This window comes from Eurypyga helias, unplaced genomic scaffold (assembly GCF_000690775.1).
Source record: "Eurypyga helias isolate BGI_N326 unplaced genomic scaffold, ASM69077v1 scaffold9815, whole genome shotgun sequence".
Lineage (NCBI taxonomy): Eukaryota > Metazoa > Chordata > Aves > Eurypygiformes > Eurypygidae > Eurypyga > Eurypyga helias.
In genome coordinates this window covers 529-22489 of record NW_010253360.1, presented here as the reverse complement: position 1 = coordinate 22489, position 21961 = coordinate 529, and the positions used below count along the sequence as shown (strand labels likewise).

The 21961-nt window shown below is 40.2% G+C and overlaps 1 protein-coding gene across 1 annotated transcript; it reads right to left on the bottom strand.

The window, feature by feature from the left end:
• Window positions 1–548: 548 nt before the first annotated feature.
• On the bottom strand, window positions 549–21528 carry LOC104510404 (proprotein convertase subtilisin/kexin type 5-like; the record flags this gene model as incomplete). Its single annotated transcript, XM_010152642.1, has 4 exons — window positions 21177–21528; window positions 10492–10609; window positions 9234–9422; window positions 549–685 (listed from the first exon to the last, which is right to left on the bottom strand). Coding segments are annotated over exons 1-4 (796 nt in total), but the record flags the coding sequence as incomplete, so codon positions are not given.
• Window positions 21529–21961: the final 433 nt, after the last annotated feature.

The following is a 21961-nucleotide window of genomic DNA, read 5'->3' as shown; positions in this document are numbered from 1 at the left end:
TAACATCCAAGAGAACAAATGCCTGAATATGGAGATACTATAAGGTCTTTCCAATGTGGCACATATAGTTTCATGCAGTTTTGTATCTTTTTCCTTGAAAACTATGCCCATTAAAGATTTGGCTTTGCTTAAAGCACTGACTCTCAGTAAACTGATGGTACAATGGTCTGTCTCTTTTTGAAGAACTCACGTCTGGGATGATGCAGCTCTAAATGGCCGAAGTATCTTTTTATACATTGAGGCAACATATGTGACTGCAAGAAAGTGGGCAGTTTACCCCTCAGAAGATGAAATTTTATGTTAAAACCAGAAGTAAGTTCAGAATAAAAGAGAACCGTGTGTCTTAAATCACAAATAACAGCAACATAAAAATGAAGAGTGCATTGATAACTGAAATTAAGATTAACACTCTTTACAGCTCTGCCTTCACACTAAAACTGGTGAGATGTCCAAGCTGTAAATAAAAGCTGGAAAGCAGTCAAGGCAGTATTAGCAACTGCAAGCATTCTTCTGAGTTTACTGAGCCCAAATAAAGGTTAGACTCATACCTGGAGTCTTGAAATTTCTCAGCTGAGACGGAGTGTCACAGATTTCCAACATCCAGTCACCTGCTGCTTTTTCACTCCAGCAGTGAGTAGTCATGAACTCCCAGTTTTTGAATCCTTCCATCGAATGATCGAAGAGCCTAAAATAAATCATGACATTATTTTAGGTGAAGCATTTTATCTGGGGAACTAAGCCGCCAAGTCTGCAAACTCTTCAATGATATACTAATTAGCCAGTTCATTCATCTGTGCCTTTACATAGTTACTCATGATGTTTTTCCCACATGTACTTCAGGTACGTTCAGCAGCTTCTTGTTTTGATGGAAGAGATTGTTTACATGCCATCATTTGTCATAATGTGAAAAAGAATGGAAAGAGAATTCATTAAAAAAAAAAAATTGCTAATACTGTTTAATTGGATTCATGTATCTTGGGAAAAAGGCATACAATACTGCTGTTGATTTAACAGCATGTTGCTTTAACATGCTGTAAATAGCACGTTTAGCACGATGTAAATACAAACAACTCATAAGTTGGAAAATTTCTGTAAAATTTATTTTTGGCTTTGGATTGGAATAATTAAAAGGGTTTTAAAAACAATTAAAAGTATCAAGTGACTCAGACAATACTAGCAATTCAAGGTGTGTGACTTCTTGTGAGGAAATAAAATGTAACTGAGACATTGGTCTCAATCCTCAAATGACCAAGATATCACTCTCTTCAATCACTTGGCAGAATTGAGTTCAGGTAAAACTGACACTAACGGCATCTGATGGTTTCATCCAGCCAACACCATTACCATAATTTAATTACCTAGGTCTTGGGTGAACAGGTTGGAGCTTAGGCCTGGATTATGATTAATTTCTAGTACGGGGGCCCAGTTCAGAGGCTGCAATGTGATGCTAATACCATGGTGCAAGGGGAAGGAGGACTGGCCAGAGATTTTATTACCTGAAACTGGAATTTATTAATGTGATTTTGGAAAGTCACATGAGAATTTGCACTTTTATTTAATACTCACAGCGTGTTGCCTGGTACCTCAAAGCTATTGATGGGAGGTGCAATCCAGTCAAGACTGTTGCCTCCAATAAAATGGCACAGCTCAGCTTTAACAAATACATATACGTATAGATACACAACCCCATATATACATATGTATATAATTCTATACAGATACATGCCTCTATACATACATATATGTATGTAGATCTATTTATATGTATGCATATACATGCATATAGATGCATGTATGTATTTATCAGTATTTTAATTTGGTCTTTATGTGTGAAAGTTCCACTGATAATAACTATGAAAATAATATTTTTCATAAAACAAGATCTCTACAGTAGAAAATCTAACATATTTTAAACCCTTTTCCATAAAATAGAGAAATATCTAGCATTAGAGTACAAAAATATTACAGTATTCTACACTGACTTGACTCTTTACTCTTATTTTCTATGCTAACTTCAAGCTTTAGTCTCAAAAGGTTGTGAAGTTCAGCAAACATTGGGAAAGCAGGATATTATAGTAGCAATGTGAGTATGTGTCAATTTCTGGCACACAGGCTGTGAATAAAATGCCATACTTCTTGATGAAAACTTTGGTCAGTCAAAAATATGGCATGTCCACACATGGCACTTTACAAACCCAGCCCAAAGCTGATTTTCACGCTGTCATTTGTGCAATCATTTTCCATTTTAAACGAGTTGTTCTCTATATCGTAGTATAATAGTGCCCTTTTTTATTAGTGTTGATAAAATTAAATTAAAATATAGATATGTATTTACAATTAGGTTTCATTTTCACTGATAATTGGGTAAGATTTTCTTCTCATGCAGTTCTGCACCTCTGTGTGTGTCTATATGTGTATACATATATACTCTGCCAGCAGAATTGGCCTGTTTCGTGTCACTGTTACACCCGTTGTTTGAATACAGCAAATCTCACAAACACAAGGCACACACCATTTACTGAAAAGGTAGAAATTATTAAGCAGTTACTACCCAGTCTTTGCATCTGGGTATGTTCAATTTAAGTCATTATGTAGGTTATTTCCAACAGTTAGTCAAATTGTCATACTGTGTTTTGCTGATAACTGATGTATTACTTTCTAAACACTCTGTCAATCACCAAGGCAGCAATATTCCTCTTTGCCATTGTGGCAACTAAATTATATAGTATTATGTAAGTACTATGTAATTACACTGTAAATTCTACATTCACTGGGGTTCCACTCACATACGTGGAAACACAAGGTGCTGTTTATTTTTACTGTAATTAGTCCAATATTTCCCATAGTATTTTTTGTTTAAGGGTGTTTAGTTGTCATGCTTTGGAACTTTAAATTGCTCTCAGATTTCCATTTCAATACTGCATTATTCTTGTAAGTAATTTTGGAAGAGACAAAAATCCCTTATGACTTTATCATAGGTATATAAAACCACCTTTACTTAAAGTATGTTGTGGCTGAAAACTGTAAGCTTTCATATCTCCATCCATGGAAGTGAGGAAAATCTGTTAATATACTTTAATACTAATTTGACTAGCTTTTGGAAAGAATACTTCTTTGGGAAAGATTTGAATCTGATAAAGAAAGGTTTAAATTGGATTTTTTCAACGTATGAAATGTGTTTCTACAAAAGATTCTACAAACGAGTCAAAAAGTTACAGAGAGATCAAAAGAGCAATTAAACAAAAACAAGTAGAAAGATAGTGACTTTGAGGCTGTCTGTACGTGTTTGTTGTACACATCTGATGGTCTGTACTCACGGACAGCCATGATTATATACTGAACTGACCACAACGAGTGCCAGGAAGCCCTGCACTGCCCAGTGGCTGGGGCTACAGTGGAGTAGGGGGCAAGAGCAGTCCACCTCCTCTGTAGTAGCAGTCTTTGTTTATCATGTGCTCCAGCCTACTAAACTGGCAACCTGACAGGCAAGCGGTCCTTGCCCACTAGTCTAATTGGCCACAAGACTTCCAGTGAAGTATTACAGTTTCAAACGAGTACAGGGTGCCTCCCCGAGTCGTACACCTGAAAAATGCTTTGGTAAACTATTTCCTTAGAGAAGCTCTTCTTCACAGGGTTCAACGACCAGCTCCCTCTGAGATGCTGCCCTTGAAGAACTGCAGATATCCCAAACTCACCGAATCAAAGCTTCAGCCAGAACCTAGTGCTCACTGAAGTCAGGACAAAAAGAAATGGTCAGAGAGCACACAGGCACTTCAGAAGCTTTCTCACCTACAGGGTCAGGGAAGATCACTTAAAAATTCTGCATGTTTTCTTTTTAATTTCCATTTTACATCTGGTTATCACAATTAATTTAATGAAGCGATGGAGATCACTGAGCTATCATGAGAAAAGTTGTTTGGCAAAGAGTAGCATGAAGAGTAGGTACAGTGCCTGTTAGCCTGAAGTGGTGGATAGTACAGAAACCACCACCTTCAAATATGGAGAGCTTGTCCCCTGGGACTATCCATCATGAGCTACAGACATGTCAGGCTGCTGAGGTCCCCACACCACACTAGTCAGCCAGCTGTGTGGCTGATACTTAAAGCTGTCTTCTTAAAAGCTGCATGTGCTTTCCTACTGAATTTGAAACAAATCTCCAGAAACCTCCCTCTATATAGGCAGAAATCCTTGAAGACAATCCTGTCTTCAAGGCCAGGCTGGATGAGGCTTTGAGCAACCTGGTCTAGTGGAAGGTGTCCCTGCCCATGGTAGGGGGGTTGGAACTAGATGGTCTTTAAGGTCCCTTCCAACCCAACCCATTCTGTGATTCTATGATTCTAATGCAAGAGCATGAATGAACCTGGTGCCATATACACAGACTTTTCCTACCCTGTCCTAGGTTTGAAAAGGGACACCTGATTAGGCTAAGGACAGTAGGGGACAGACTGTCTATCACACAATCCAGTTTATCCCAAGTGAAACTCAATGTAGTAAGTGTTATAGTAAGACCAAGGTGGGGGTGTTTCATAAGGCTAGGAAAAAACTAAGTCATTCTCACTATAGTAGCTGGGGCAAGCTTAATCTGCAGGAAGTAGAAATCCCAGGAATTCTCTGTCTTAAATAGTTCTCTCGTTTCTACCCGGATCAATACAAACCTCAGAAACTGAGACATTTAGCTGGATCCTAAATATGTCCTTAGCCACTTGTCTTCACTCCCACTTTGACTATGGAAAATAAAGTCAAACTTCTAAGGGCTGGTTCTAATTTTCCACTAAAAGTGAACCTGAGGTACTGAATTACATGTAGGATAGTGTCACTTATGTGCAGTCATTTACTCTTCTGCACGTAAATCCTATTAGTTTTCTCTGCAGAGCTCAGTAAATCAACAGTATTTTTCCTCACTTTGATTAAAAAAAAAAAAGTAGGGTTTTTTTTTTGGCTAGGTTATAACGAAAAAAAGGATTTTTACAGGTATCAACATTGCAATTGCAGTTCAAAGAAAGGGTGGTTGAAGGGTAGTATTTATGTCCCCTCCCACCAAAAAAACCCAGATATAAACAACCTGAATGAAACAAAACAGCAAATAGGAGCTGGGAGAATGGAGAACTGCTTCATCCTGTAGACATAGTACAAGCAGAGGATTATTATTTGCTCATCCTGGACTTAATAATACCACCACAGACTCCTTCTCAGTTACTGTAACAGCGAGACTCAGCGTGAAGGTTGGCCCTGTGCTTTTCATCGTATTTGGACACATAAAATGTTGGTTTTGTTATTAGAGTATAATGTGTAAACTGCAAAAAGCATGTAAGACTGACTGGTCTAGAAATCAAAATGTGCTCTTATAAAGAAAAGGCTTCCTCTACTTCTGATCACCAAGACTTTTTATGAAGCAAACTAGCAAGTAAGATTAGATGAGAATACCTTGGTTTTCATCTAAGAGTTTCCTGCAGAGGAGGGTATTATTAAAATTTACTGATTATCTAAGGTTTCATGATAGGAAAAAGATGGTCATGAAAATACTTCCCTTTGTTACTGAACAGAGGTATTATTAATGTCAGTGCCATATAAGCATAGGAAGCTAGTGGCCTGGAAACTTGCCACCACGTGGCTAAAAAATTTCAGTTACGCAGTTCGAATGGCAGCAGCTGCTTTAGATTTAAAGGGCAAGAATTAAACAAGCCAGGACTTCAGTGGGAGACAAACAAGCCCTAAGTTTGCTTCTTCTATCCTCTTTGTATTTAGCTTCTCCTCCATAGCCCCCCTTTACTGAATGTCTGTTAGAACCGACCTTGGTACATCTGAAAAACACTCAGAAACCCATGCTGCCAAATCCAATGGCCAACTGTTTTTAAAAAGGGGATACTGTTCCCCTTTGGACTTAACTGTAGCCTCATCCTCACACCAGCCAGCACTTTCCAAGCCTGTATTTTCCTCTGCTGCAGTACATCCAATGTAATCATGTTTAGTACTTTCCAAACAACAAAGCAGATGTTCCCTGTAATGTAGTTTCTGAAGAATGCACATGAGGCTCAAGCCAGTGACAGTGTAATCCACCAAATGCCTGCAAAGGAATCCACATTGCCTCTGATGAACAAGTTTTCTTACTGAAGTAATTTTAGGGGGTGCCAACATTAAGGATAAAATATGCAGACAAAAAGCCAGATACTGCCTTGAGGGACCTACTCGTCAATGCACCAGAAACTATACAATGACTCTTCTTCCAGAATTGGTAGAGAAGGAGTGCACGTGTAAAATATACCTTTTGCACTTTAAGACAGTTTACCAGCAAACTGTTTCAAATTAAACCCAGATGAGTAATGGTAAAGCAGTGAGGTTTTCCTTGGGTTCAGTAAAAACAGCTGGTTTTGCTGCTATTAATCATGTATGTGTGCATTAAAAGGTCTTGTATGTCTCAGAAAAGCGTCTCAGTCAGGTAGTAGCAATATACAACAGCCTCTGGGACCTTTGCCTATACAAAAAAACCTCAAACTGCTTGCTGCCAAGGCATCCCTACATGCTACTTGTACTTGAATACATTTATTCTGACCATATAACCAATAATAGTTTAAAAATCAAATGCCTCATAAGTAAATTCTCATACTAGTGAATAACAACACTCCTGCACTGAGCTGTATTTTACAGCATGATGCTCAATCATATACATGCAACAACACTCAGTATACTACTAATTGCAAGACTGCTACATTGTAAGACTTCTTCCAGCAATACCAAATAAAACAAGCCCCGAAACACCATTTTGAAATGTACCATGCCCATACGCATCACTTTACGCTAAAAAAGGACTTCTGAAGACACTAAGTATTTCAGACCTCAAGTCTGCAAAATACCTTTGTTCCTTAATATTTTTAGCCCAGAGTTGTTCCCTTCAGCCACATGCGACTGGCAATCAGTGTACCCCTGCAGCCTGCCTACAAGGGGAATTTCTGGTGCGACTATATGAGTATTTGCTCTGTCATGAACAATCTGCTTTTTGGAAAGTGGCAAAACATTTAAAGGCCTTTCAGGCTGCTTTGTTTTCAGGTTAGCCTTCTGATCATACAGGATAAGATACAGCCAAACATCACTTTATTTTAATATACATTTGCGTTCTCTCTCTCTACCACAGGTACAGAAAATAATTACTTTCTAAGGTGCAGGGATTTTAAAGAGGCTGATTGAATGAAACTTTGTACCTATTCCACATACCACTCATCACCAGAGGTGAACTGTGAATACTGGAATGTCTTTATCTCCCACTTGCTGTGAGTCAGCTGCAAGACATGAAAGCCTACAGCCAAAAGTTAGCTGTGTTAAGACCACTGGGTTTACACGAGATTGTTTTGTTTGGATACCTAGTTGGAGGACTTCTAATTTTTTTCATTTCAAAGCATGGAAGAACTGCTGCATAACAATGGAATACAAAAGGAAGGAAGCATTTCTTTAAACAGAAAAACAAAAGCCTGTTTCATAACTGCTTAGAGGGTAGTAGTCTGCCTCTGCGCTGGCTAGCAGAGGACAAATTCTCTTCCTTGTTCAGTGTAGCAGGGAGATACACAGATGTGTGTGCCCATGTAATTTACCAGCAAGACACTGACATCGCTCGTAAAGAAACACAGGAGATACTATAGAGGGCCCCAAAATTCAGGAAGAACCTTCTCTCCACTTTGATGAATTAATGTCCACAGCTTGAGGAGTATTCTCAGTATACCTTTTCTTTTAAATTAACTTAATCTCTATTGAATATGGGGGTTCACACTTCATCAGAATCAAGTCCATTTGAGCTCCACCTGTCTTCAAAACAGGTTCTTCCTTTCAAGAAGAAAGATAACTCCTTCTAACCCTGAAGGACAGGAAGACATGCAAGCCTCCAGGGCTAGACAGTCACAGTATCTGCTGGGTGGGGGAATGTGTATGATAAGGCAGTCGGGAACGCAGGCCACTCCCAATCCATTAAAAGGGCTGAAGAGTAGGACTGGGGATATAAGCTTTCGTGAAGACTTGACTGTGACGGCAGAGAGTTCTCACAACATAGGTTTGACACATGGCAGCTTTTGCAGTTTCTGAGATACACAGCATCAGCTAACATCAACTTTTTTCTGGGATCCATGCTCTGTGTCAGGCAGAGTGACAGTCCCCTAAATCTGCTAGTCAACAAAGAAAAAAATTTCCCTATCACACTATGGTCCCATCAGAAAGAGGGGTTTCTAGCCACTTGGAGAGGTATAGAAGCATTTCTTATTTTAACTGTTAACTTATTCGCACATTTGGAAATGGGGTAAAGTTTGATAAGGTTTCTGGGGTTTCTGAGTGCTTTAACCATCTATGGTAGGAGGCAGTGCTCTTGATTACTGATTTAGCAAGATTTATCTGGGAAGGACTGCCAATGTTTTCTTCCAAGAAAATTTCTGCTCTTGTACCAGAGAAATAGAAATATCACTGGGAAGTCTTTCAATTTGCTGGGCAGAAATACTAATGATGCACCTCATCTCCAGAGACTAAAATTGCACTAATGTTGGAAATGCTGCATGGATAAAGAGATACTGGTTTGAGTCCAGTCTGGAGAAAAAGATGATTTGATGCAGGGTCACAGAGTGGCCAGATGTTCAAAAGTGAGCATCCATCACAGATCTGTGGGATGAAGGAAATGGCTGACTTTTAAAAATTTTGATATGCTGTTTTCAAATGGACCCATTCATTTCAAAGTGCTAGTGCAACTTCTCAGCACTGTCCTACTTTCACAGACTGGGCATACTACTTCAATATGCAAGAGGTTAAAAAAGCATACAGATACACATCAAGAATTATAACCATATTTGCAAAGCTTGAAAACACTGGTAGTAGAGAATTACTATTCTGTCTGATTTTTATTAGTAGTGAACAAAGGATAAGAAAGGAGAAAAATGAAAAATAAGTGCCAGTGGTACGTAGAAACACAATTCTTTCCAGCTTCCTTCAGGAACACTGAGCCGGTTACTATTTTCTTCGCATTTCTAGCCATGTAATAATGGATGAGCCACACAAGACTATTGAAACTGACTGATTTTAAAGATGGCGATTGCCATCTTCAGTTCATTTGCACTTCACTCTCCCCACCTTGCTCAGAAAAGATAATCAGCCTGTGTCTGCCAGCGAATGTACTGTAAAAACTGGAATGTTCTCTGCTGATGCTGCAATCAGAGCGCAAGCTCTGCATGCTGACTGGACTGTGAAGTTGCGTTCTCATACTATACCTGTTGGCCAAGAGCTGTGACCTAGTTCCAGAAGGAGAGGTTAGGTAAATTGCCAAGTCTCCACGTCGAGGGTGAGTAATAGTGATGCGAACAACGACATGCTCCAAGTAGATCACGTGGTGGTTAGGATTATCTGAACAGCCAGTGGCTTTGTAAATTGAACGGACAACGTTGTCAGGTCGTATTGTTCTATAATATAAGCATATAAACAACATCAGTATTTCTTGCTTCTTCTGTAAAATAAGAAAACCACGTTTTTTGCTTAGTAGTGAATGACAGCGTTGACAATTGTTTCTGAGAAGTCAGTAGCCTATAACCCTTAGTTTTAACTGGGCTTAAAAATCCTAGCTGAAACTATCACCACTAGATAATGATTTTACTGCAGCTAATGGCAACTACCTAGCTTTCTGTTAAGCATATAAACACGCAAAAAGAGGACAGTGAAAAACCTGTAATAGGAATAAGCCTTAGGGACAGAGCATTTTTGTGGATTAGTGGCCAGCTGAGAATTGTTGGGATTGTCACGAGATCACAGCTGGTTGTTAAGCCCCAGGAAATGCCAGGCATAGCCATGGTCCTTGCTTACGTAATAGCAAGTATTACATGTTAACTGTACCAAATGGCATCTGACTCAGCTGGTTTAAATTGGCACAACACCCTTGCAGACTGTACCAGTTATGGATTGAGTCTGTCAAGCATATTTATCAAACAATAATCTTAATGCTTATGACTGACAGGGTCTCTGTATCCAGAAGATGCATACACAGAATTTTGCTCTTAAACATGGCTCTATAGAGGCCCTATCCTAGCAAGCAGAAAGCAGTTTAGTCTTAGCATCTGAGCTAGAGACTCTCCTGAGATTGTCTGAGAGAGATAATATCACGCAGTATTTTAATGAAAAGAGTATTTGCTTGTTAGATCCAGGACTGATAAGTCTGTACTCATCTTACAAAGGTGACTGCAGTGCACTCAACCAAACATTCTTCTTCAGTGCATCATCTATAAGAGAATCAATCATTATCCAGCCTGGCTTGTTTTACACCTTCAACTTCTGGGGCTTTCTTTAAACTAGGGTCTCTTCCCAAGCAGTCCAGGAAGCAACCTTTACAGGCAAATGACCTGACATCTGTGAAGGTGACAGACATTCCCAGTATAACTTTCAAAATGACACATTATGCACAATGCAAGGGAGGGGTAAATTATACCCAATTTCTTTCCATAAGTTTATGCCAGCAAGAGTTTTGGCAGTGGGTATTACTTGATTTGACGATCCGTGTTCTCCACACACACGTGCTGTGGAGGGACCGTTGTCCACTTTTCTGCTTCTATCACCATTGCTTCAGCATCCATCAGTCCAAATCCATAGAGGTGGCTCACTGCAAGGTACAATCAGAATGGTTGCAATTACAGCATAAACCCTTGTTTTTCATCATAGACTAACTTGAGAGAATCATATCCTAACAGATTCTTTTCTACTACTTCCTTGCTTTCGCACAAAGCTCAAAAACCTCCTTGACAGAAACAATGACTACATCTAATTTGTTTACTGAATCTGTTCACTGCTTTATTATAGAAGTCACAAATAACCACCATGAATAACACTGACTAACCATGAGGATTGTGGACCACAACTGCAGAAAGCCATGGAGTACAACTGCCTCCGACTGCCATTTGTCCATGTGCCTTAATTCAGCCCAATCCTCTTATATGACACAATTTTAAAAGGTATAAAGAACCAGAGGAGGGCTATGTCTGTTACTCAAATACCAAACACATGTGTGTATGTAAATACTGAAGGTAAATGAGACAATGAATTTAAGAAGGAACAGACTGTCTTTTGTACTGCCGTACGCTCTTAACTTCTCTGAGCAGCATGTGGATGCTTTCCTATTCCTGTACGCAGTACGGCTGCCACTTGCCAGCCAACCAGCTAGATCTGACATCTCCCCAAAGCTGTCTACATGATGAGGGTGAAAAGCAATGGCATTTTAAGCCCAGAGGTCTAAAGATAATCTGGTTCTCATGCAGAGTCTGTGCCAGAAAGGGTCCTTCATCGATCTCCTTTGTAGACCTGCAGATGAGGTTACTGCTGGAGAGGGCTGCTAACATTGCTGTTGACCTCTGATACTACCTACTACATGCATTGCACACACAGTGGTACTAAGCATCCATTCCTGGAGGTTAGCACTCTGTTAACACTCATTCCTGGACATTACATCCTCACCTCTATTTGCTTTTCATGCCAAGGAGAGTCAACAATGGTTCCCTTGCAAGACACTCAGTGCTTAGTAATTTAACTTTAATGCCTGAATGCCTTCTCTTCAAAGAAGCAGAAGGCTTTAAAGCATCATCTTTCTTGGGATACCGAAAAATCAAACTTCCAAATGCCCAACACCTGGACAAGGTGAAGTATTTCCAACAAACTTGTGCCAATTCTGTATCTTTCACTTTTTTTTGTAATTTTAAGAACACTTAACTTGTAACTATTTCAAGAGTTCCAGCAGTTCACAAAGGCTAGACGTTTTGCTTAGTGAATCAGCTGTGTGTTTTCGGTTGCTGTTCCATTCAAAACAGATGCTTGCAAATGGATTTCAATGAATTAGAAAGAGCTTCTAGCCATGCTGTTTTATTGTGACAAATTGGCACTCTTGGTGATGTTCTGACAGGAGAAGGTGAAAGAAAAAAGCTTCCAGGAGGAAGAGTTTAGATCACAAATATTAATAAATCAGTTTTACTTGCTACCACAGACAGTGCTACCAGAAAACCCTTAGAAAAAACGTAAGGGCTATTTTAATTAGCAATGCGACAAGGCGTGGTTTAAGTCTTTCCAACTGCACTTTGCTGAGGGTGCCTCCATTCATTGCCAAACTGGAATTCAAAGGACTCCATCAAAAAAAACCCCATAACCTTGTCAAAAAATAACAGTGCAACACATAAAAATAATCAGTGATGAAGGATCCCATGTTCCAAATATGGCAGTATCTAATACTGTCTGAAACTGCCAACTGACGAGGGTTCCTCAGTGCAAAATGCTGCAAGGTGTAAGAACTGTGTCATGAACTGGTTTTCTTCCCATCTCTGGCCCCTTCAGACCCAGACTGAAGTGCACAGAGCATGGAAACGTTCATTTGGAGAGAACTAAACACAGTTCCCCTGCCAAGTGAGGCAGGTACTGTTTTCAGAAATGAAACACAATTACTAAAATATATGAAAATAATTTAATTCAGCCCTCCTTTAGACTCCTGAATTCTCCCTCTGTATTCCACAAACTAATGTACAAGGAAAGAGATGTCATATTTTAACATGTGGGTGGAGGCAGCCAGAAAAGGGGGAAGGAAAGCTTAGATGGAGAAACTATGCTGTGAAGACGGTTTCTGTGATCGAAATCTCCTTGGTCACAGATGTCACCTTGCAAAAACTGCATCTGATGATGATTGCATATTTATTTGTGAAGCCATTTGTCTGTTCTTACACTGCATGCATTGCTCTGATATTTAAAATTTTAATTAATAATCATTCTATCTGCTCTGAAGAACACTGGCTGGAACAAGAGTGTTAACGCTCATGGTCTGTAACTGTACACAGTTACTCTCTATAGTACTACATGTAAACAAGGAGGTGTTAAATTTTCATGAATGGAAAAATCTTTTGAAGTAACCCATGGAAAATGCATTTTTAATTCCTGACAGGTAGCAACCAGCACTGGATTAGCACTCAGAATGCCCAGCCGTAAGATGCTGTGTGTTCAACCCAACTATTGAGCTCAAAGGGTGAAATTTCTCCTCAATGCACTTTGTCTCACCCAGAAATAAGGGCAGAAGAGCAACTGTCATTGCCACCACCAGGCAATGACCTTCTGATGGAAGCTTGAAGTGGCTTTTAAACGACCTCGACTTAGAACTTTTTGCCATTTTATTCACATTAAAAATACAAATAAAATCTAGACTGAATTGCCTAGCTTTCCTACCCTAAAACTTTTTTGAAAATAGAACGGTGTTCATTTTTCATCCAGGAGAAAAGAATACCACCCAAAGTTATGTGGTTGTGTTAATTGTCCATGATGCAATGCTTAAATCCTCTTCCGTGAGAGCACAGGTGGGAGTGATAAGTTCTGCACCTGCTGGCTTTTTTTTCCACAGCTGAAACAGAAGTATATTTTTTCATTTAAAGGCCTTCCCATTGAAATGAAAACAGTCAAGGGTGCTCCCAAATCCTTCCATGTGGGATGTTTCCAGGCAGCTGACATTTGGCTGTCTGCAACATTTGCACTTCAAAGCCCTTGATTCAGTGGGTTGGTTTGCAGCTGCAGGTACCAGGCGAGGCCCATAATTTTCAAAGACTAAATAATAGCAATTTAAGAAAGAATCACAGCGTTAACAAAAGTAGTTGATCCCCTGTGTCTCAGAGAAGAAAGCAGATTGTGTTTCCTACTGCCTTCAAATTGCACCCCCCCCATCTGTGTATAGGCTAGTACTGCTGTGAACTCGATGCCAGGATGCCTCTCCCAGAGGTTAAAAATTACCTCAAGGGTCCATACAGAGCCGTAAATTTCTTCTGGGAAACATCTGAAACTGCCACTGATTTGTATGCGAATGGTACTGAGCTCACTTCTGCTAACCGAGATAGAAAAGCAATATTTGAAAGTTACTGATGATTGCAGAGTGAGATAAGCTGACTGCAAGTGCAAAATGCTCCAGGACCTTGCACATACCCACTTAATGTGCTCTACATTATCACTGTTGTGAATTGCTGCCGGGCTCGGTTGTTGCTAGGAATCGCCGAGCATGTCAGAGGGGTGATACGGCTGTTTTCTAAGAAGATACTTGCCTTTCAGAGACAGAATAGGAATGTGAGGTTGGTGCAACGTAAGCTAGAGACTAAGGAGCAGACTGTTGCTCTTGACCTGAAGGGCTGAAAACTAGGATCTCCTTATGATCAAGGTGTCCATAGGCAGAACTGTCCTTGAATCCTCTCTCTACTCATGCAGCAGTGCAAACTGATCCATTTCTATTTCTGCAAAATCACAGACATACACAGAGCTTTACAGATGCAGGACAAGTTTCAGAGAAAAACTTGCCTCCTGCAACACAAAGCAAATATTGAGTTTTAGCTGATCTCTTTAATTTTTTTATCATTAAAGAAAATAACATTTCTCAGGGCTAAAGTCCATTTATTTATCCCTAGAGCAATTCCTCTATTAGTGCACCATGAAATCAAGGTCTGCTCAGCTGCTGGATAGACTTCCCCATTTTTTTTCATAATCCCTTTGTTTTTGTCTGAAACTGTTACTGAAAATTCAGTAACTTTCTCATTTATATGCACAGAGTATGTAAAGCTACTCCCAAATCTGAAGGCAGCATGTATATCCCACTTAACTCGACTCAGAGAAGTATGAATGGCTGGTGTTGATATATAATAACACAGAATCACACAGACTCCAGGAAAACTCATCCCAGACACTGAAAACACATTTCCAGTACCTCAGTGGAGCTAAAGTTGATTTGTCAGGCTGCAGTTTCACTGCCTGCCATCAAGATGTTTTATCAGTAGCTCATATGCTGAGCCTCCTTTGCTATTTTGCTATTCTGATGAAAAACATTGCAGAGTATTTTCTCACTATGTTTTTGGCCTTTAATTTTCTATACTGTGCATTGGAAATATATACAGCATTGGAAATATAAATATTTTGTATACACATATCAAACACCAAATCAGGAGAGAAATGGTAATAACTTCAGTTTCTCAAATGAGGAAGATGCCTCATTCCTAAACCAGATTCAGCTGTTTGATATGTAAATTAATATGGCTTGTTCATTTATGCTACTTTAGGATCTTGATGCAGCCTCCTCCAAAATGAGATCGACAAAACAGGACTTTAAAATGTGCCTTATACTGTGGTTTCCTTAAAAGTTGCTTGGCAAGTCTAGGAGATGCGAGACTCACAAGTTACTCTCATCCTATAAATACTTCAAAAGCTTACCTACACCAATATTTCTTTTACATTTGACATTTTATTTGCAAATATAAAGCTCTAATTCTATAATACTTTAAGTTTCTGTTGTTTGCTTAGTTTATCAGAATGTTTCAACCAGGAAAGAAAATTGTCTAAAGAAAATAAAGGGACAAAAAAAGGAGAAATGCTATAATGACACATGGCTTAAACTGTTTTAATTTTGTTTTGTCATGTCCTAACAAAGAGCAGATTGACCTTGAATGAGAATTCCTCTTGTTTCCGCCACATTCCCATTTCGTGTCAACCTATGACCAGCAATCTGTGATAACTGGGCCTGACTTCTGAAACCTATAACTGTTTTACATGCCAATAACACAACTGTGCAAGAACATTCTTTTGCATTCTTGCTTGTAAAACCAAGTCCTTCATGCTTTTTAGATTAAGCATATTATTTGCATTTTTATATTTTACAGATAACCAACCCCTCAATTTTTCTACTTAAAGACAAAGCAAAGAGCAAACTCAGTTCTACACCCCACAGAATTCCTTTAAATCCAGGTATCTTTAAAGACTCGGCAGGGATGGTAGAAGATTGAGTTCTTACTCTTAGCATCACACCAGGGAAGGATTTGAAGGACAGAAAGTTGCCCAATAGATTTGTCTTAGAAGCATCAGCTATAAAGATGCATAATGAGAAACTGATGGGCCTCTGTATCATAGACTCACAGGAGCACAAGATGGTTTGGGTCGGAAAGGATTTACTGAGAGCTTCCAGTTGTGCTTGTCAATTTCTAATTTTTGTACAAAGAATTTCTTCAATAATATACTAACCACGGATTTACCTGATAACAGATATGACAAAGAAGATCAGACCTCTGGATTTTACATCTGTTCTGTCTGTCAAAAAGCTCCTATTCATTGATAAAATAAAATACAGATTGCCCAGTAACACTAGAGGGACAGCTAGTAGAAGTTAAATCTCCAGCAGCCAGTGTACGTTTGTGAATAGTTTCTGTATACAAGTCTGACACTGCATCACCTGCTATGAGACTTTGTAACCACTTGGAAGTAGCCCCAAAACATGTCAACTTAAAACATGAAGGAATTAAATCCAAAATCACATTTTCATTCACATCCTGGCAGTATTTATCTACTTGAGGGACTTAAAACACATCTGGTTATTAAGCACAGGCACTGATTGACAAAAAGGACTTCAGAGTCAGACTCTACTAGTAGAAACAACACGTACCACCCAAATACTTCCCGCTCTCACGAGTATTAGCAGCCTCCAGCCAGAATTCTTTACTCTTGGGAGTCAGCAACCCCATGGTCCACAGTCAGCAGTAAAGACCCAGGCGTACCCAGCACCCACCATGCCAAGCCCGCTGCCCGCAACAAGACCTGAATCAGTTCCCGGTTCACTTCTCAGAGCTTGTTTAGGTATGAGTAAAGCAGGTTAAGGCAGCCCTCAGAGCACTTAGTACCTACTGTTCCCTGCATGTGGGGATGTTTTCCCCAGAGTCAGAGAAAATACAAGTGAGCCTTGCTGAAAACCTCAGCAGGGTGACTAGGAAGACCAGTTTACTTCTCTGCCTCCGAAGGAGCAGGGTTACAACAGAAACAGAAAACATGACTACTGCCGGCTGGTGATTGCTAAGACAGACAAGCTGCTGCTTCTCTGCAGCAGCATTTGGCTGTAAATCATAAAGCCTCTACTGAAGACATTAATTTATATCACTCGCAATGAGCCAGCTTATGTGAATGGAATAAATCTGAGGATTATGTGCATTTAGAAGGGAGAAAAAAGTTTGCCGAAATAAAGTTGGCTAAGAAGCATCTACAGTAGTAGAAGCTGTAATTTTTCAACTACTGATAGTCTTTTTAAGTTTGATACTTTTTTTTCCAAAAAGCACGAAGATCCATCGAAAAACATGGCAGCTTGCAAATTTTCTTTAAAGTAAACAAAACACAAAAGCCATTTTGTGACTGCACCATGGAACACCTTTTAAGAAAATGTACTCATTTTCTCTGTTAGAAGCAAATTTGCCCTCAGAGGTACATTTAGGATTCCCTGATAACTCAGAAGCAGCCAAATGTCGTTTCAGCCTATCAAACAATAAAAACACCTTTTGGTGAGAGCCTCTACGCTAGGCTTCATCTCAGAATAGATGCTGACAGATGAGTCAAAGGCACTGTAAGTGGAAATGCTGACAGATCGTTAACAGGAGACACAAATATAGCATTTCTGTGCTGTCAGGTGTATCAGACACATGGTACAGAATATCCTTCTTGTTCCGTCTTGCACAGTGGCTGCATCTGTTCAGTAGTGTTGGTGCTCCAGAGGGCTATTTACACTCAAATTAACTCCACAGGGAGCAGAGGGCTGCAGAAGACTTCAGCAGAGGAAGGATAAACACAAATATCCAGAAAGTTGTAACAAAGTATTTTGCAAATTATTTAATAATAGTGGTGGTGATTTTTAGAACTAAAACTCTATCAACCTCACCCCAAAGCACAGAAATTATTAATTAACTAAGCGTACTTCACCCTACCCCTGCAGAGCTACCTGGTAGATTCTGATCAGTAACCTGAAGCAAAAGGAAGTTAAACAGTAAGCCGATCTACGCAGATAGCTGGAACGGTAATGCTGGTAATAGACTCTGCAGATGAAATTCTGCATCCACTGACTTTAGAGCAATCCCCCAGTAGCTGACTTTTCTGCAGGGAAAAAGTGATAGTTATAAACAACCTCAGGCATGTAACTGATCTGAGTTGTCCTGTGGAGGCCATTATCTTTCCCTCTTATTACTTAAATGTTCTACATCCTGCCAGGATGCTCTAAGTTTTTAAAACACTGTCCAGTAACTGTTGTGATCTGCTTCCTAACTGGCCTGAAATCTAGTTCCACTGAAGTGGACACACTCTGATAATAAAACAACTACCAGATCTGTAATTCCTGAAATGCACAATTGCAGTGCAACAGCAATGAGGAGCTTTGGTGGTCTCAAAGGCAGGTGCTTCTTTTTCAAAAAAGACAGAACTACCTTGTGCATGAAATGTTGCCACGTACATATACAAGTATGGCTAGACTTTTGCCTAGAACATTTTCATGAATGTACTGCTTTGATAATCAGTATATAAAGCGGTCATGAAATTACATATAACTTTTAAGGACTTTGCTTTTAAAATGCAGTTTTCACCGCATTCTGCTTTGGAGAATTGTATCAGTTTATCATTCACTTTTAAAATGCATTAATGCTGGTTCTTCTTTCTTAATACTGCAAAATGGAAATCCACATTTCACATTATAACTCTTAGGTTATGAGTCCATAGGGGAAGACTTCTATCCCTCCTCTTCCTCCCTGCCCCCACAATCCTTTGCAGAGCCTTGCTGAAGGTCTGAGTTGGGCTTGTTAAAACAAAAAATGTGAAAGGTTATCATTCCCATAGTGTGAATCCTGTTAGTGCTGTCAGTCTACTTGGCAATGTTTGCAATACTAGGAGCTGCAGAGCACTGTAATATAGCTTTATATGTAGGACAGATGGACTTCAAGTCTGTCAGCTGTTCAGCAGAGGCACTGTCTTTTCAAATTCTTTGCCTGCTATGCTGATCATGGTTTGGTGACAATTCTAAGAGCTATTATAATACAAATTTAAAGCCTAATTTTGCCTTTTGCCTGCTGTTACTCCTTCGCTAGAGCTATTTAATCTACATTTAAAACATGTGTAAGTTTGACTCACAATATATGACCGCAGGAAGCAATCAACTGTAACACAGAATGTCAATCTACTTTTTTTTATGTATCCCAGCACAAGCCTGAAGTTTCTGCTTAGACTCCGTTTTACATTCACAGCTCCATTCCCTGCTTTTCAGAGCCAGCAGGGAACAGAACACTGCAGACCCAATCAGTAATGAGAAGTTTTGATAATGAAGAGTTCGAGGCTGGGAGAAGTAATGACACCTCCCTGGTTTCTCTGAGAGATTCCCTCTCTTCCTTTGTACATCTCCACGTCTGAAACTATACAGGCATATTCCTGATCTTACATGTCTTTCAACTGGAAGCAACTTTGTGTGGATCGCAATTTGTGCTAGGGGGCCAGAAAATTCCAATAACCATGATCTAGGTTGCAGAATTCAATGCATTTTCCAGCTACCTTCCCCAAATCCCAAAGAGATGTTCTAAGTCTCACTCAAGGCTAGCAGAGTTCAGATACCTGAATATTTGTTCAGGTTTTAACATATGAAACACTGAAAAATTCCTAATGCAATTTTAGTATTACATTCAAGAAAAATCCGTTTATAGGTGTGAGCTGATTTGTTGCACGTGGAAAGGAAAAAAGAAACATCTAGAAAGGTTGCTATGACCTTACAATAAGAAGACAATCACTTTAAACGTGCTGCTAAAAATGCATAGGTTTATTCCATGTTTCCTCAACTGTCTTAATTTTCAAATCCCACATCCAATATTTTCTCTAACTACAGCAATGCTTTTTGTACAAAGCCATGATAAACGTTATGGTTATTGACTCTGTGATCCCGATTATCTGTATGTTGTTTGAGATTCCTGAGGATGCAGTGCTTTTCTTACCATACATGAACTGTCAGTGCTGGGGGAGACACTTCCACTCATTGTTAGACTAGCTATTAATTGTAGCTGGTTTGCTTCTCTACTTCCGTGGCACCAAACTAAATGCTGCTCTGACTTCTAACAACTTTACAAGCAGGGGCTAGAGGGCAAGAAGTGTTCAGATTAAACTAACCACTTCAGCTAATATAAGAATAATGCCTACTTATGTGAGTGAGTGCCAATATCTGTCTCAGACTTTACATTCACCAATCTGCTGAAGACTTGGTCATGTATGTATGGCTAGATTGTCTTTTCCAAAAATACATTTGCTTTTCCAGAACTCTTGCTGTCAGCTGCCTTAGAATCACAGAATCATTTAGGTTGGAAAAGACCCTTAAGATCATAGAGTAAAACTGTAAACCTAGCACTGCCAAGTCTGCCACTAAACCATGTCCCTAAGCACCACATCTACATGCCTTTAAAATATCTCCAGGGATGGTGACTCAACCACTTTTTCCTAATATCCAATCTAAACCTCTCCTGGTGCAACTTGAGGCAATTTCCTCTTGTCCTATCACCCGTTACTTGGGGAAGAGACTGACCCACCTTGACACTAGTTGGAATGAGATGATCTTTAAGGTCCCTTCCAACCAAACCATTCTATGATTCTACGATACAACCTTTTTTCAGGTAGCTGTAGAAAGCAATAAGGTCTCCCCTGAGCCTCCTCTTCTGCAGGCTAAACCCCAGCTCCCTCAGCCGCTCCTCACAGGACTTGTGCTCCAGACCCTTCCCCAGCTCCGTTGCCCTGCTCTGGACACGCTCCAGCACCTCAATGTCTTTCTTGCAGCGAGGGACCCAAAACTGAACACAGGATTTAGGTGCATCCTCACTAGCACGGAGTATAGAGTCCTGTTGGCCACACTCTTCCTGATACACGCCAGGATGCCATTTGCCTTCTTGGCCACCTGGGCACACTGCTGGCTCATATTCAGCCAGCTGCCAACCAACATTCCCAGGTCCCTTTCTGTAGATTTCAGGCATATTTCCAGCCACTCATCCCCAAGCCTCTAGCATTGCAGGGGTTGTTGTGACCGAAGCCCAGGACTCGGCACTTGGCGTTGTTGAACCTCACAGAACTGGCCTTGGCCTATTGATCCAGCCTGTCCAGATCCCTCTGTAGCGCCTTTCTGAGGTCAAGCAGGTCAACACTCCCACCCAACTTGGTGTCATCTGCAAACTGACTGCGTGCGCACTCAATCCCCTTGTCCACGTCATTGATAATGACAGTAAAAAGAACTGGTTCCAATACTGAGCCCTGGGGAACACCACTTGCGACCAGCTGCCAACTGGATTGAACTCCCTTCACCACAACTCTTTGGGCCTGGCCATCCAGCCAGTTTTTTACCCAGCAATAAGTACATCTATCCAAGACGTGAACAGCCAGTTTCTCCAGGAGAATGTTGTGGAAAATGGTGTCAAAGGCTTTACTAAAGTTCAGGTAGACACCATCCACAGCTTTTCCCACATCCACTAACTGGGCCACCTTATCATAGAAGCAGATCAGGTTAATGAAGCAGAACCTGCCTTTCATAAACCCATGATGATTGGGCCTGATTGCCTGGTTGTGCTTTATGTGTCTCGTGATAGCACTCAAGCTGACTTGCTGCATAACCTTCCCTAGCACTGAGGTCGGACTGACAGTCCTGTAATTCCCCAGATTCTGCTTCCAGCCCTTCTTGTAGACGGGCATCACATATGCGAACTTCACCATTTAGCCAGGAATCTGGTAAGTGATTGAAAGTGGCTTGGTGACCACTTCTGCCAGCTCCATCAGTACCCTTTGGTGGATCCCATCCGGACTCATAGACTTCTGTGTGTCTAAGTGGTGTAGCACGTCGCTAAAAATTTTGGAGGCTTTATTCTACTCCCTATCCCTGTCTTCCAGCTCAGGGGGCTGGCTACCCCAAGAAAAACTGGTCTCACTATTAAAGACTGAGGCAAAGAAGGCATTAAGCACTTCAGCCTTTTCCTTGTTCTTTCTTACTATGTTTCCCCCCACATCCAATAAAGGATGGAGATTCTCCTTAGCCCTCCTTTTGTTGCTAATGTATTTACAGAAACATTTTTTTACTGTCTTTTATGGCAGTAGCCAGATTAATTTCTAGCCGGGCTTTGGCCCTTCTAATTTTCTCCCTGCATAAACT